Source organism: Gracilinanus agilis, chromosome 2 (assembly GCF_016433145.1).
Source record: "Gracilinanus agilis isolate LMUSP501 chromosome 2, AgileGrace, whole genome shotgun sequence".
NCBI lineage: Eukaryota > Metazoa > Chordata > Mammalia > Didelphimorphia > Didelphidae > Gracilinanus > Gracilinanus agilis.
In genome coordinates this window covers 269,209,108-269,223,791 of record NC_058131.1, presented here as the reverse complement: position 1 = coordinate 269,223,791, position 14,684 = coordinate 269,209,108, and the positions used below count along the sequence as shown (strand labels likewise).

The 14,684-nt window shown below is 46.1% G+C and overlaps 1 protein-coding gene across 1 annotated transcript in view; it reads left to right on the top strand.

The window, feature by feature from the left end:
- The window catches only part of EXD3 (exonuclease 3'-5' domain containing 3), a 269,262-nt gene extending 256,103 nt beyond the window's left edge, over nucleotides 1–13,159 (top strand). Inside the window, exon 20 of the mRNA XM_044659662.1 lies at nucleotides 12,528–13,159. Within this exon, the coding sequence (XP_044515597.1) occupies nucleotides 12,528–12,877 (350 nt within the window). The 3' untranslated portion in view covers nucleotides 12,878–13,159. The remainder of the gene's footprint in view (nucleotides 1–12,527) is intronic.
- Nucleotides 13,160–14,684: the final 1,525 nt, after the last annotated feature.

Genomic DNA, 14,684 nt, shown 5'->3' with positions numbered 1-14,684 from the left:
TTCCACACAGTAGCCATTTAATAAATGCCTCCTGAATGGATCACACTAAAATGAAAGGCCATGGTGATGAAAAGGGACTAGAAAAGCATTTATCACGCGGTGTTTTCTCAAGGTAGAGATTTAGTTAGAGAGAGGAGCAGGGAGTATGAAATAAGATCATCACCTGCTCTAAAATGTCTCACGTTCTAGGCCTCAGGTCCTTCTAGTTTAAGGCGCTTCTAGAGAAGAACAAGTGTAAACTCTAGGATAGAGTCTGATTTGAATTAAGAGGGAAGGGACTTGAGGTCCAAATTATTTCCATTTCAGTGACTAGGATCTGAGACCTCACCTAACTGCCTGGAAACCATGTAACTCCTCTTCCCCTGTGGAAAAGAAATTCTACATAATTCACTTTCTAACCCCAAATCTTCCAAGCTGATGATTTTTAATTAAATGGAGGAGGCAGAGGGAGAAGACAGAGAAAGGGAAACACTGAAGTTACTATCCCATTACTAGGAACCAGGACCTTTGCCTTATTCATAGGTGTTCTCTAGACAAATTTTGTCCCAGACCAAGGACTGGGACGCTGGAGTATGTGAGAGTCTATGTCGAAAGACAGAGAGATATTTCTCCCCAGCTGCCCATTATGCAGTTTCTAGCTGTGGCCTAGGTTCTCACCAGTGGATTGGCAGTCTGTTCCAACACTAAGTCTGGACTGCCAAGGAATTGGGGACCAAGAGGCCAGGTAAGGAGATTAGGCAGGCTGCCCTCCTACCCTTGCTCTAGTGCCTTTGTTTTATGGCTAGGCTGGTGTGTTATTAAAGGGACAATTAATTGTTGTCTAATCGTTCATTTGCATTTTGCACCTGGGGCACTGAGAGCTTTCCCAGGGTTGGGGCACACTTTCCACTCTGGCTGTTTGGACTTGTGCTAATTCTCTAGGAAAGTCTTTTCAAGCCCAGACAGCTCTACTTGGGGGAGGGAGTTGCCACCATGGTGGTCCATATGAGGGTCTGGGGGATGAAGAAGAGATAGGTAGGTCTTGGCTAGAAGAGTGCTAGAAGCATTTCTTCTCTAGATAGGGCCCTTAACTCTGTGTCTGAGCCCCCAGACCTGCAGAGTGGGGCTCCATCATGGAAGCTGGTGGAGCAGAGAATCTTGGGGTTTTAAATTAGGAGATACTTTAGAAATAATTCAGTCCTCCCTCATTTAACAGGTGAAGAAATCAAGGCCAAGAGAAAAGTGACTTGCCCAAGGCTATCTGCCACCCAAGTTAGTATTTGTGTGACAGAGTTAGAATTCAAACCCAAATCCCTTGACTACAACTCCAATCTTCTCTCCATTCTATCATGTTTAGGAAATAAGATGAAAGTAGCTCAGTGCACATTAATAAGCAGCAAAGGAAAACTAGGCTCTGTTGGAAATTGCCAAGGGCTCTTCCATGTAACGTGTTCTGCAAACCTTAAGGTATTATATTAGAATCAGCTGTTATTATTAATATTACTAGTGAAACTCAGAGTAAAATGTGAGAATGGGAGTGCATTGATAACATTTTATGGAGGAAGCCAGAGCAGTCTGTTTGATGGAGTTAAAAATCAAAATCCATTCCTAACTCCTCTCACTGTGAAGATTTGGGAGCCACTTCTCTACCACATTATCAAATTAACTATTGAATCAATAAAAAAGGATTAGTAGTAATCATAAAGGATGAGACAGGGAGAATCACAGTTCCCAGTCTGCCTCCAGAATTTCAGGGGAAGAACAAGGTGAGGCAGGATTGATTCTTTTTCCAAACTTCACTCATAGCAACAGCAACAAAAAAAAATTGCCTCAATGTACCATGAAGGTCTGATTGTGACCTCATCAGTCACATAGACAGAGGAAGAGAGGTTTAATTCATCCAAAATGGCAGCACCTCATTCTGGGTTCATTCAAGGGTGAATGTTCAGTACTCTTCCTTCCCCCCAAGTCCTCAACCACACAACCCCACAAGCCCTGTTTCTACACAAAGAACATTTGGGTCCCTCCAGCAATCCCAGGGTGACCATTTGTTTCTTCACATTTGGCACAGTTGTCCCCAGTCTTTTCCTGAGAGTCTCAGACTGGGCTGGGCTATATGGGACAAAAGAGGAAGAGAAGGGAGACCTGCTGGGAGGGAGGAAACCCCCACCATCACTCCCACCCCTCCTTCCCATCCTCTTCTCCCTAGGGCTGTCTTGGGCCTGGGCTTGGGGTTAGGCTTATGCCTGCCTATTGAATACAGAGTTTCAGCCAAACTGAAACTCAGGCAGGGACTATAGAAAGAATTAGGTAGAGTAGAAAGAGTGCTAAGTTTAGAATCAGGACTTGAGTTCAAATCCTTATTCTCAGCTCTATAACTTATATTTATGGCTTTGGGGCAGTCACTTAACCTCTCAAGACCTTAATTTTCTTATCTAAAAAATTAGAGAGTTGAACTAGATAACTTCTAAGGCCTGTTCCAGCTCTAAATCTGTGATCTCTTGGCTACCCTGGCAGGTGACTGATTAGGGATGAAAGTAGGGCCAGGCAAGGACATAGGAAGGGGTTAGCTAACAGCTGCCTCCTCCCAGCCTCTGCTCAACCTAAATTATCCCCTTCACCCCCAGCCAAGGCCACCAAAGTCTCCTCTCCAGCCAGTTTTCAATCCTCCTTCTAGCTCCTACCAGAAACTCTTTGTCAGTTAATAATAGGACTGGAGTGGATTCATGGGAAGTGAGCTATGGGCATTCTCCAGGCTGTCAGAAGGGCATAGGTCACACCCCCTGATGTTTGTCACCATCCCCTGTGAGCAGGCTGGTACCGGGATGAGGCTTTTGTCCTCACGGTCCTAGCTGGGCAGCCCTGACACTCCTTGTCAGTATCTAGGAGCTTTTGTGTTGTGTGGCCTCTATCATTAGCCACTTTGCTTTCATTCATTCATTCTTCCATCTCTAGGGAAGCCTAAAACTTCTAAGCCTAAAACTGTTCAGCTCTGGGGTATTATGACTTCACTATACAAATTATTATATATCCTGTGCAAAAATCATGTAAAAAAATTGTAACTGACATTGATGTAGCGCTTTATGGTTTGCAAAACATTTCGAGATAGCTAGACAGATATGGATATATCTCTATATCTATGCCTATAGATACAAAATAATTTTAAACATAGTGTATGTACTCTATGATCCTAGGTAAAAAGAGAAGTCATTCACCCCCCTTGTGGCTAGGCATTGGGCATAGCCTGACAGAACATTCCCCCCTGGCACCAGTCTTTGGGCCACTCATTTCTTCTCTGCTCCACACAGGCTTCCTCAGTGCAGAGAGTTGGGAACTAGGGCAGACACCCCTTTCTCCTGGTGGTTGTCTTGGGGAGGTGTCACTTCCCTCCCTCTCTTCCCCTAACAGCCCAGCACTGATGGGTCTCTGCAGGAGTTTAGCCCACAAACCACTTTAAAACTAGAAAAAGTCTGCCCAGGTTACCTCCAGTCAGTCAGTATATTTACTGGTTTGGCTCCCAAGGATGGCAGTTTAATTTGCAGCAAGGCTCATAGGACAGCAAGTTCTAACTTGTGGTTAGGGTTTGTCTCAACCCAGAACTGGGAAGACAGGAACTTCTGGGAATCTGCTCCCCTTGGCTCTCTTCTCCTTGCTTCTCCTAGGCCCTCTACCTGCTCCTTGGCATTTAGCCTCCTTTAGGCCCCGAATCCATGAAATCAGTCTGTTTGCTAGAGGAAATAGAGGAGAGGCAGAAACCAAAGACAGCATCCTCCCTTAGTGGACTTGACTGCCTAGCCTCCACAGTATAGCCTGTAAATACCACCACCCAGAGTCTGAGGCAGGGTAGAGGCCCTGAAGCACTTTATAAAAGAAAAATGAAAGACTTCTGGCAAGTCACTTCCCCCTGAACCTCAATTTCCTCATGTGAAAAAAGAAATGAGGGCAGTTAGGTAGCTCAGTGAATAGAGAACCAGGCCTGAAGACCAAGATCAAATCTGGCTTTAGATACTTCCTACTTGTATGACCCTGGGAAAGTCACTTAACCCCCATTGCCTAGCCCTTACAGTTGTTCTGCCTTAAAACTAATATACAGTACTGATTCTAAGGCAGAAGATAAAGATTAACATTTTAAAAAAAAAGAAATGATAATACTTGTCCTTTCTTCTAAGGGTCAAATGAAATGATGGATGTTAAAGCATTTGATAACTATAAAGCATTCTAAAAATACAAGGGATTATTATTAGGTATTGGGGAGCCGTAGAAGGTTTCTGAACAGTGAAAGGATGTGACGATGATAATAATTGCAATGAGGGATATTTACATAGCATTTTAAAGTTTGTAAAACACTTTATATCCGTTATCCTCCAGCCTCATGGGGACTCAGAGATACAAATATTATTATCGCCTCATTTTGCAAACGGGGAAATTGAAGTTCAAATAAGATAGGGATGTGCCCATGGTCACACCACTAATAAATGTCTGAGAAAGGACTTGGAGCCAAGCCCGACTCTGTAGCCTCTATCATGAGAGAAATCTGACAGCATTATATAGAAAGAATCAAAGATGTGGAAGTAGAAAATATAGAAAGGAAGAGCCTACAATCTGTAATACGAGACAGGATATTCTTGCAGTAGTCTAGGCTGAAAGGAAAGAGCATTTTAAATAGGTAGTATACAATATTCAGAAGGAATGAAAAGGAGAAGTTAAGAAAGGCAAAACCTCATTAATTCAGACTCCTGGTTGAAGTTAATATTTATAATGTAGAAAAGTTTGTGTTTGCAATATAGGAGAGAGAAAAAAAGTTTGCTCTGCTAATTAATAGTGAAACAATTGATGGGGAGAAAATGTTGACAGGGCCCTTGGCTACCTTGCCACAGGCACACCCTGATGATGAGGGTCCTGATAGAAACCCAGGGACAAGTAGGTAGTGCTCTGAGCCTGGGGCACTAGATGGGCACATTCCAATTTCCCAGACTCCTTCTCTGGCCGGGGACTCTAGAGCAGCTTTCTAGCTGGTCACAGACATGCAAGATAAGCCCCAGGAACACACAGGACTAGTTTCCCTTCCTTGTCAAGAGGGGTTCAGCTAGAGTACAAAGATGCCCAGAAAGGAAGGTACTGATAAACCCAGATGATCAGCTTCCCTGCTGTACCAGTGACCCTCCCCTGCCCCTTTCATCTCCCTGGCACACCATCCTACTACATTGGCAGCACCAGGGGCCACTTCTGCAGTGAAATCCTGGTTTCTCCTGAGTTCTTGAGTTCACCACAAGCAGTCTCAGCAAGGGAGAAAATGCCACATAAACTATTTGAGGTGGGCTTTCATTTTTAATCTTACTGTCTCCAGTTCCTTGAGCATAGTAAGTATTTAATAAATGTTGTCAAGTAGAAATGAGACGGATTTCGAGCCTCAAAGCTGTTTGACCAAGTCTTTGGCCTTCTTTTCTGTTGGAGTTCAACCGAATTAACTTCTCTTCCTTGCTGACCTGTTTTCAAATGTTTAAATCATTTTAGCAGCACCCATGTGCATGTAGAAAGAGCTATTAAAGCAAATGGTTGCTGCTTTTTAATTTTGTGTTACAGGATGTAATTGGAAATTCCAAAATGATTTCTTCACAAATACTCTGTGATCGTTTGAACTTTTTGCTATCTCAGACTGGCCTTCCCATTTTAAGTATACTACCTGCCCACCCAAGTCTTCCCTGCCCTACCCAATCCTGCCCTCGGCCCAAGCTGGAAACTGCTGAGAGATGCCGCCTGCCCCTTTCTTCTCTTCTCCGCAGCCAGTATTGCACAATCTTGCTCCTTTGTCCTCCTTGTCTTATCTGGAGTATCAGTGACAGATAGCAGCCACCTTCCCTGCCTCCCTGTAGCCAGGACAATTTCTCAGCCTTGTAACTTTCCTTATCATCAGATCTCAAACCAAGAACATGTTTCCCAGAGACCTTTGAGCCCCAAGAATGTTCCTTAGGTGTGTTTTCCAACCTATGCAGTCTTTTAGAGTCCAGGTTCTGCTACTCAGGGATCACCCAAGTAGGTCAAGTCCCTGCTGGGCCACTTTGCGACGTGTGGGCCTGACAGAATCCTGGGAGAATTATGGAGATAGTTCCTCCTTCCTTGGCTTGCCCCCCCTGCCCAGGTGCTCCAGGTCTTAGCCACATGCCTTAGCAGGTTCAAGGCAGCCAAAGCAAGCATTAGGGTCCTACTTTCCATGGGATAGAGTGTGCCTACACAGGGTGTGAGACATCACAAGAATAACAGTATGCAACTTCCCCATGTGGAAAGGGTACTTCCCTCTCCCAGCAGCAGGAAATGGTGTGGCTTTTACCATGGTAAGAAGCTCCACAGAGCCATTTACAATACAGTGGAAAGAGTGATAAGTTTGGAGTCTTAACATTTGAGTTCCCTTCTTACATCTCCATCATACACCCCGTCTGACCTTAGGCAAATCTTCCTACCCACCTGCCCACCTCCAAGCCTTAGTTTCATTATCTGTAGAGGTGGCTCTAGCTGCCTCATGAAGTCTCTCCTCTAGGAATTCACCAACATTGTTCAGAAGGCCGGTGGGGTTAGCGTCCCAGGTCAGCCTGGCTCTGTGGCTAGTGGCTAGTAGGTTTCTGGTTTCTGGCCCAGGAGACGGAGGCAGCCTCTGGACGGAATCCAGGCTCAGTCCTTGGCCCTGACTAGTATCAGAGGATGGCTAGGGCACTGGGCCCCAGGCTCTCACTTTATTTCCCTTGTCTGTGAAATGAGAATAGTTGTGAGGATCAACCAAGATAATGTATTAAACCATCCTTATTCTTATTACTCTTCTTTTCATTATATCCTACCACCTCCAGCGAGGAGAGCTCTGAGGGCCTGGATGGGGAACCGCACCCAGGCGCCTGTCTTCTCAGCATCTCTTCCTAACTAAATCAACCAGCTCAAAGCTAATATCCTTCTCAGTTCAACTTTTTTTTTATTAGTTTGTGGGAGATGTTAGAATAGTCCTTGTGCCCTCAAGGAATTTGTCTTCTATTGCAGAGATACAACCAAATATGTATATTACAGAGAAAATTGAGGCAGAAGAGGGCACTCCCTGGGGAGGAAGCTGACCCCTGAGCTGACCTTTTAGGGGAAGACTAGGTCCCCAGAGGCTCATTTGTCTAGTTGACGCCCCTCCTCACCCACCCCTCCGGGGCACAGTACAAAATCCTCCTCTTTATATCCAACCCTTTTAATATGAGCTGTTCTGCCTGGGACCTTTTGAAGTCCATTCTTATTAAATGCCACACTTGGGCCCTCAGGCCTAGGTATCAGGAAGGTACAATTTTATAAATTAACAAAATTATAATAAAGGTAGAAAAGAAACTAGAGCCAAGTGGCAGGAGCAATAGCTTAAAGCTTTCCCTGGGTCTAGGGTGAATTTGATGCTGCTCTCCGTACTCTTTCCCCTACACAATACACACCAAATAACACAGGATCCCTTGGCAGTCCGGGTCCTGTCTGGGGCTGAAATGAATTTTCAGGGGAAGAAGAGATGGGGGTCTCCTGGGTCAGTCTGCAAAGGATTCTTAGAGGAAGTGAGTCTTGGATTAGGCCTAAAAGGCTGGGGAGGATTTTGGAGAGCCAAAGGGTGTGAGATCCCCAACATTTCTAAAGCATATTCTAAAATTTCTAAATTTTTCTAAACATTTCTAAAAAATGTTATGGTTTGACAGTGTTTTATACCATATAGTCTTGTTTGTCCTTTCAACCTGGGGTCTCAGAGGCTGCTTCTGTTGCCAGTAAAAGTACATGGGGGGAGCTCCAGATGGGGTGTAGATACTACCTCATCTTAGCTCTTATTTTGACTGGAAGGTGGAGGACCTTCCCTTCCTTTACACACCTTGCTTCCCACTCTGTTGCTTCCCAGCCTCAGTTCCAAGGAATTCCTGGGGTCATAGTCACAGAGTCTGTCCCACACATACTTTCCCTTCAGGAGCTAGTCAGGTGGGGAGCAGGAAGGCAGACAAATGTGGCCTGAGGGGGCCTCTCCTCCGGGAACCCCATGTCTGGGGAACCAGGCCCTCTCAGGAATTGGGACAGGGCATTTTGTAAGGCTGGGGAAAATAATTTTTTTAAACCAGCCTCTTCCAATTAATCGGGGAACTAAATGTGGGTTTGTTTTATTTTGGTGGAGTGACAAATCTTTGCTCCAGCGGTAACCAGGCCCCCTCAGGTGCTTCTCAGGGACTTGTGGGTTCTTCTGACCTCCACTTCCAGGGGCCTCCATGCAGGTGCAGGTGGAGGCCCCCAGCTTTCATGTCCAGGAGGTCACGCAACCATCTCCCCACTTCTTCTTCCCCTCTCTCCTTGGTTCCACCATTCCATCCCTTGACTGTGGTACAGCATTTCGTGGTGCATTTTCAGCAGCAGGTCTGAGTGTGAGAAAGGAGACTGAAGGTGTGTAAAGGAGACTGATGGAGTGTGTGAATGTGGGAGGGAAGTGAAGAGGAGAGGGCTGCAGAGCTGGCCTAAGTGCCAGTTTGCCCTCTAGGCTGGGTGGGTGCCCTTTCCTGTGCCCACATTCCAGGCACCCCAGGTCACCTTGCCCTGACTCCCCACAAGGCCCCACTGTGCTAGTTCAGGGGCTCTGGGCCCTTCCCCTCTCTCCCCTAGATAAGGCAGCTTCCTCTCCTCCCCCTTCCTCCCTCCATCCCCATCGTTGTCCCCCACTTAAAAAGCCCTCTGGGGCTGGGCCCTGAGGAACTGATGACCTTTTCACAGCAACTTTTGTGTTCCCTGTAAGCTTGTTTGTCTAGTTGGCACCCTGCTCTTAGGCTCCTTGTGGCCTTTTCAAACCGCTGGGACCAGGGGGCGGGTGTCTTCAAAAGCCTTTCAAAAGGATCCCGTCCTAGGAGGGAAAAAGTTTTACAAGCTCCCATTGAAAAATGGTTACTTTGAAGTGATGTTGCATTTTCTCCCCTTTGAAGCATACAATTAAAGGGGGCTGGGAGTGAAAGGCAAAGAGCTGGCCTTCCCTTCAGGCTGTGAGGGCTGGCTGCAATGGCAGTGAGAGAGGGGAAGAGGCAGGTCCTAACGGGGAGCAGCCTGAGCCGGGCCAGAGCCAGAGCCCTGAGGAGAGGAGGCTGGGAAAGAGGGGAAGAGACAAGGCAAAGGAGAGAGAACCGGGCAGGGGAGGGGAGGGACGGAGCAGGGAGCTGGGAACAGCCCCATCCAGGCAGGCAGTGTTAGGAAAGGATTGGAACCTCCCATGTTGTGGGCTTTTCTGGGGGGGTTGGATGAGGAATCCCAGATGGAGACGCAGGGGAAGTCCTGTGAAGTAGCTTCCCTCCTTTCAGATTAGGAATCGCCAGGACAGACCGAAGAGAATGGGGAGCCCCTGTGTAAAGAGAGGAGCATACCAAGCATTCCTGGAAGCTCTAAGGCCCAGAACACAGGCACTCACTCGGTGCAGGGGGTGAAAACCGTCACTTCCAGAAAGAGCCCTGGCCCCAAAAGCATCCCAGGAAAGGTTAACTCTTCAGGCCCGGCTCTGCTCACTGTCATTGTTCTAAACCCCCGCGGTCTGCAGGAGGCCCAGACAGGAGGGTTGGGCCCTGGGTCTGATTCCCATGGCTGCCTCTCTCCATTCCCATGGGATGGTTCTGGACTGGGAACCTGGTGCTTCAGGACTCGAAGCTGGAAGCTGTGCCCGGTGTCCACCGGCATCTCCTGCCCTCACCCAGCCCAGGGAATAGCACTCCTGTGGCTTGCCCCGCTCCTAGGTTTATGGTTTAGGATAAGGCCCGCTGGAGGGGAAAGGGAAAGATTTTGTAAGCTGCATGGAGTCAGTCTTGGGTCTGTCCTGGTTGAAAGAAACTTCTCCAGACTTGGCAGGCCCAATTTGGGCGTCTTTGCCTTTTTTGCCTACTTGGAACCAATAGCCAAGTCTAATTTGCCTTTTTTTTTTTTTTAATGTCATGGACTCCTGTGACATTCCGGTGAAGCCTTTGGGTCCCTTCTTAGGACAAAGCTTGTAAATACATAAAATACAGAGGATAACAGAGGAAACAGACTATATTGACATCGCTCTCAAGATTCCTTCCATGGCCCTAGCTAGTTGGTCTCAGGTTAAGAAGCGAGAAGATTGTAGCATTAGCTTGTCCTGAATTCCCATGGGCTACAAACATTCCTGAGAAAAATGCTAAATTTTGTATTTTGATAATGGTCTTTACTGATTTTCTTTTTTTTTTTTTAAAACCCTTAACTTCCGTGCATTAGCTCCTAGGTGGAAGAGTGGTAAGGGTGGGCAATGGGGGCCAAGTGACTTGCCCAGGGTCACACAGCTGGGAAGTGGCTGAGGCCAGATTTGATCCTAGGACCTCCAGTCTCTAGGCCTGACTCTCAATCCACTGAGCTACCCAGCTGCCCCATGATTTTCTTTTAACTTTCCTTCATGGAGCCTTCTAAGTGGCTTTGAGAGGTGGAAGATCTAAGGGGAAAGCCTTGACAGCCTTCATTCTGCACTTTCCATAACTACCTTGACCTCTTTCATTCTCTAAAAGGACTCATCATGAAGCAGCTACAATCAGATTAAAACTGGGCCAGGCACCTGCGTTTATGACAGTCTAATAATAGTAACACAAGGCTAGGACGGGGTTGCCTGAATAGAAACTGAACTATAAAAATGATAAGCAAATAAGTGCATATAGGCCTAGAAGTATTAACACCATGTGAGTTCACATATGCAGGCTAAATAGATATCTGGAGTGAAGAATAAGAGGGTTAGTAACCTTATGAATACCACTGCCCAAAGAGGATGAGAGGAGCCGCAGAGAATTATTGCACTAATGCTGGAAGGGAGGCCATCTAGTCCAACACCCTGATTTTACAGATGAGGAAGCTGAGGCCTAAGAAGGTGAAGTCATTTCCCCAATGTCACACTGGGAGTAAGCATCAGAGGAGAAATTTGAACCCAAATCCTCTGAATCCACAGTGTGTCCTTTCTGTTGTCCCAACATCCATCTGTTAGAGATGCTCTTCCCCACTGAGATTCCCTCTCCCCTCTCATTCAGTTCAATTGTACAGATATTATCTAGAACCCGTTTTGTGCCAGGCACTGTGCTCCAGCACAAAGATGAAGAACCCTTTTACTGTCATTGATACCACCATGCTAGTCAACAGAGTTTGCAGCCTTGCCATCATCTTCAACTCTTCACATTCTTGACCCCATATCCAAGTACTGAAATAGCCTTTTAAATGGCCTCTGTGCCTCTTGTCCCTGACCACCCCAATTCATCCTCCTCACATCTGTCACAGGGATTTCCCTCAAGCATAGGCCTGGCCCCATCACTCCCCTACTCCAGTGGTTTCCCCAAAGATCAAATGTAAAAGCTTTTTCTTCATCATCTAAAGTTTGCCATAACCTGCTCCTTTCCTACCTTGCTGGTTTCTTCCCCACACGACTCCCTGCCACATAAATTGTAGTGGAGCCCTTCTTGCTGCTCCTTCTGTCTGTCTTTGTCTTTGATCTGACTGTCTCCCTGTTCCTCTCCCTCCTCATCACTGCCTCCTGTCATCTCTGGCTTCCTTTGAGGCTTAGGGCAAATACTGCTTTCATAAGAGGTACTTCTTATTCTCCTAGCTGAGTGACCCTGGCAAGTCATTTAACCCCCATTGTTTAGCCTTTACCACTCTTCTGCCTTAGAACCAACACATAGTGATTCTAAGATAGAAAGAAAGGGTTAAAAAAAAGGGAGCTTACACATCCACAGATATGATAGGACAGGCAAAATAAGGCGGTCTTTCCCAGTCCCACAGCTGCTAGTCTTTCCCTCTAAATTCACCTATATGCGCTCTGTCTCGTCTGTAGCTATTTCATACACACATTGGAAATTCAGCGAGGACAGGCACTGGTTTCTTCCTATCTCCAGCTCATAACCCAGTGCCTGCAGAAGGACAAGGCCTTAGCGAATGTTCCATTGATTAATCTCAGAAAGATATGATGTATACACAAATGAGAATAATAGCAGTTAGACAAAATGCCCTGGGAAGATTTGAAGAGAGAGGGGGATCCGGAGGGTTTCCTGAAGGAGTTGCTACCTGAGCAGAGCCTTGAAGAAAAAGGTTTTCAACAGGCAGAGATGAGGAGGAGCATATTCTAGTTAGGAGGCACAGAGAGCCTGCATAAATGTCCAGAAATGGAAGGTGGAGGGAAGAGCACCCAGAACAGCCACATAGATGAGGTTGTCCAGGGCAATAGAGTAAAAAAAGGCCGTAAATTTACAGCCAAATCTGGGGGCAAAGGAGAGCCTTAAATGCCAGGCTAAGGACTTTATAGTTAACCCTTCAGGTAATAGGGGGAAACAGTGTGGGTTTTTTGAGCAAGAGAATCACCTAATCTGCCCTGCATGCATTAGGAAGATTATTTTGGTAGCATACATGTGAAAAATAGAGTAGAAAAGGAGGGGAGCAACTGGAGGTAACAGTAATAGTTAGTAGTAAGTAATCCAGAAGTTGAGGATGGAGCCATTTGGATATGAGTAGCTTCCTGGGTTTGTTTATTTTTTGTGTTGTTTTCACAGGCTGTCCAAAGAGCCCTGAAGAGGAATGGGAACTGTACCCCAAGGCAGAGACTCCAGCCTTATCAGAAACCAAGCAACTCCCTGGCTGTGCCTATAACCCCAACTGCCGATGGCTGGGAGATTCAGACCTCAATGCAGATTCCCTCACCCTGAAAAACGGGACCACCCTGCAGATCAGAACCATCCCTCTCGGTGTGCTGGAGAAAACAAACCTGTCTCATTTCTACTGCTGCACCCAATGTGGCAAAGTGTTCTGGGAAGGGTCCCACTTTGGGCGGGTGGTCTCTCAGTTCCAGGAGATCTTAGAAGGCTCAGAGCCACAGTCACAGAGCTTCTATGAACTGAACTGAGCTGGGCTGGGATGGAAGGCCCCACTGTGGCTTCCTTCCCTGGTGGGAGCCAGCCACCAACCACAAATGTGGCCTTTTAATTCTCCCAATGAAGGCAGGGGGAACTGCATCCTGTCCTATCCTGTCCTGTCCTTTCCTATCACTGTCTGCTCCTGGGTTCAAAGTGGGATGTTTGGTTTGCTATTCACTGAGATGTTTGGCTTGAGAGAATACTTGTCGTGTGTGGCACATGCTGGGAAAAAGACATCCCTGGAGAGGGAACTATTTCTATGAAACATTTATTCTATTAAAAAAAAGAATATTAACAAGGACCCTTGTTATATTTTCCCAAAAGGGCTTTTTAAATCCAAGTTTATGTTGCATTAAGTCATCTCTCCGGAATAATCTCCTCTGAGTAGAGAGGAATAGGTGAATGTTGTGGTCTAGGGTTAGAACTCCACCGTCCCTTTGCCCCAAGACAGCCTTTGCTTTGGGTTTACTCATCTGGAGACAGATTTCTACATCCAAGAAAGCTGTAGGAAGCCCTTTCTTTGAACATAAGATATTCTCACAGGGAATAAAAGGAGTGGAGATTATAGGCAGAACAGAAGAGAGAGAAGAGAGAAAGATGAGGAAATAGTTGGAAAAGGACAGTTTAAGAGAGGATCTGTGGATAATACATATATAACCTAGATCAGATTATTCACCAGTTCTAGGAGGGGGGAGGAAAGGGAGGGAGGGAGACAATTTGGATCATATCATGTTAGAAAACTTATGTGGAAATTTTTATTACATGTAATTGATAAATAAAATCTTTATAATTTAGTGGGGAGAGAGAGAGAGAGAAGAAGAAGGGAGGGAGAGAGCATCCGTGGGGCAGCTAGGTAGCACAGTGGATAGTGTACAAGGCCCAGAGTCTGGAGGATCTATTAAAATCTGGTCTCAGATACTTCCTAGCTGTGTAACCTTGGGCAAGTCACTTAATTCGAGTTGCTTAGCCCTTGCCACTCTTCTGTCCTAGAATTGATACTAAGACAGAAAGTAAGGGCTTTTTCAAAAAATAATAATAAAATATACCTGCTGCATAGATGCTGAAGATCTCTAGGGAAAGGAAACCCACCTATTGGATAATTCTAATTATTTGGAAATTTTTCCTAACCAAAAAAAAAAACAAAAAAAAAAACTGTAAACCTGACTCTCTACAACTTCCATCTATTATTCCTGGTTCTGGTCTCTGGGGCCAAAGAGGACAAATCTATTTCTTCTCCCATCAGAGCACTCTTTAGCTACTTGAGAACAACTCTCATCTCCCCTCATGAGTGTTTTCTTCTCCAGACTGAACATTGGCAAGCTCTTCTGGCCTTTTCCTCATGCTGGTAATCTTCCTGTGGACTCTCTCTAGCTTATTGATGACCTTCCTAAAATGGGACATCCAGAATTACAGCTCGTGTGGTCTAGCCAGGCCCAAGTACAATGGAACCATCACGTCCCTTCTCCTAGATACCTTGCTCTCTCCAAGAGGACCATCGTCCTTGTCTCAGTTCTTGTCCTCACCTCTTTCTAGCATTTGACAGTATTCACTGACTCCCCCCAAGGCCCCTTTTGATACTCTTGGACTCTGTAGACTCCGTGACATTCATCCCTCCTCATTCCCCTAACTCTGACCCAGCCTGGCAATCCCCAAGGCACACAGCACAGGGCTTGGCACATGGTAGCCCCTTAAATGTTTGTTCCCTTCCTCTTCCCCAATCCTTCGATGACTCTTCTTCATCTCGGATTTATCCCCCACAGTCCAGCCCTCAGCCCTCAGTTCACTTCTCATAGCCTC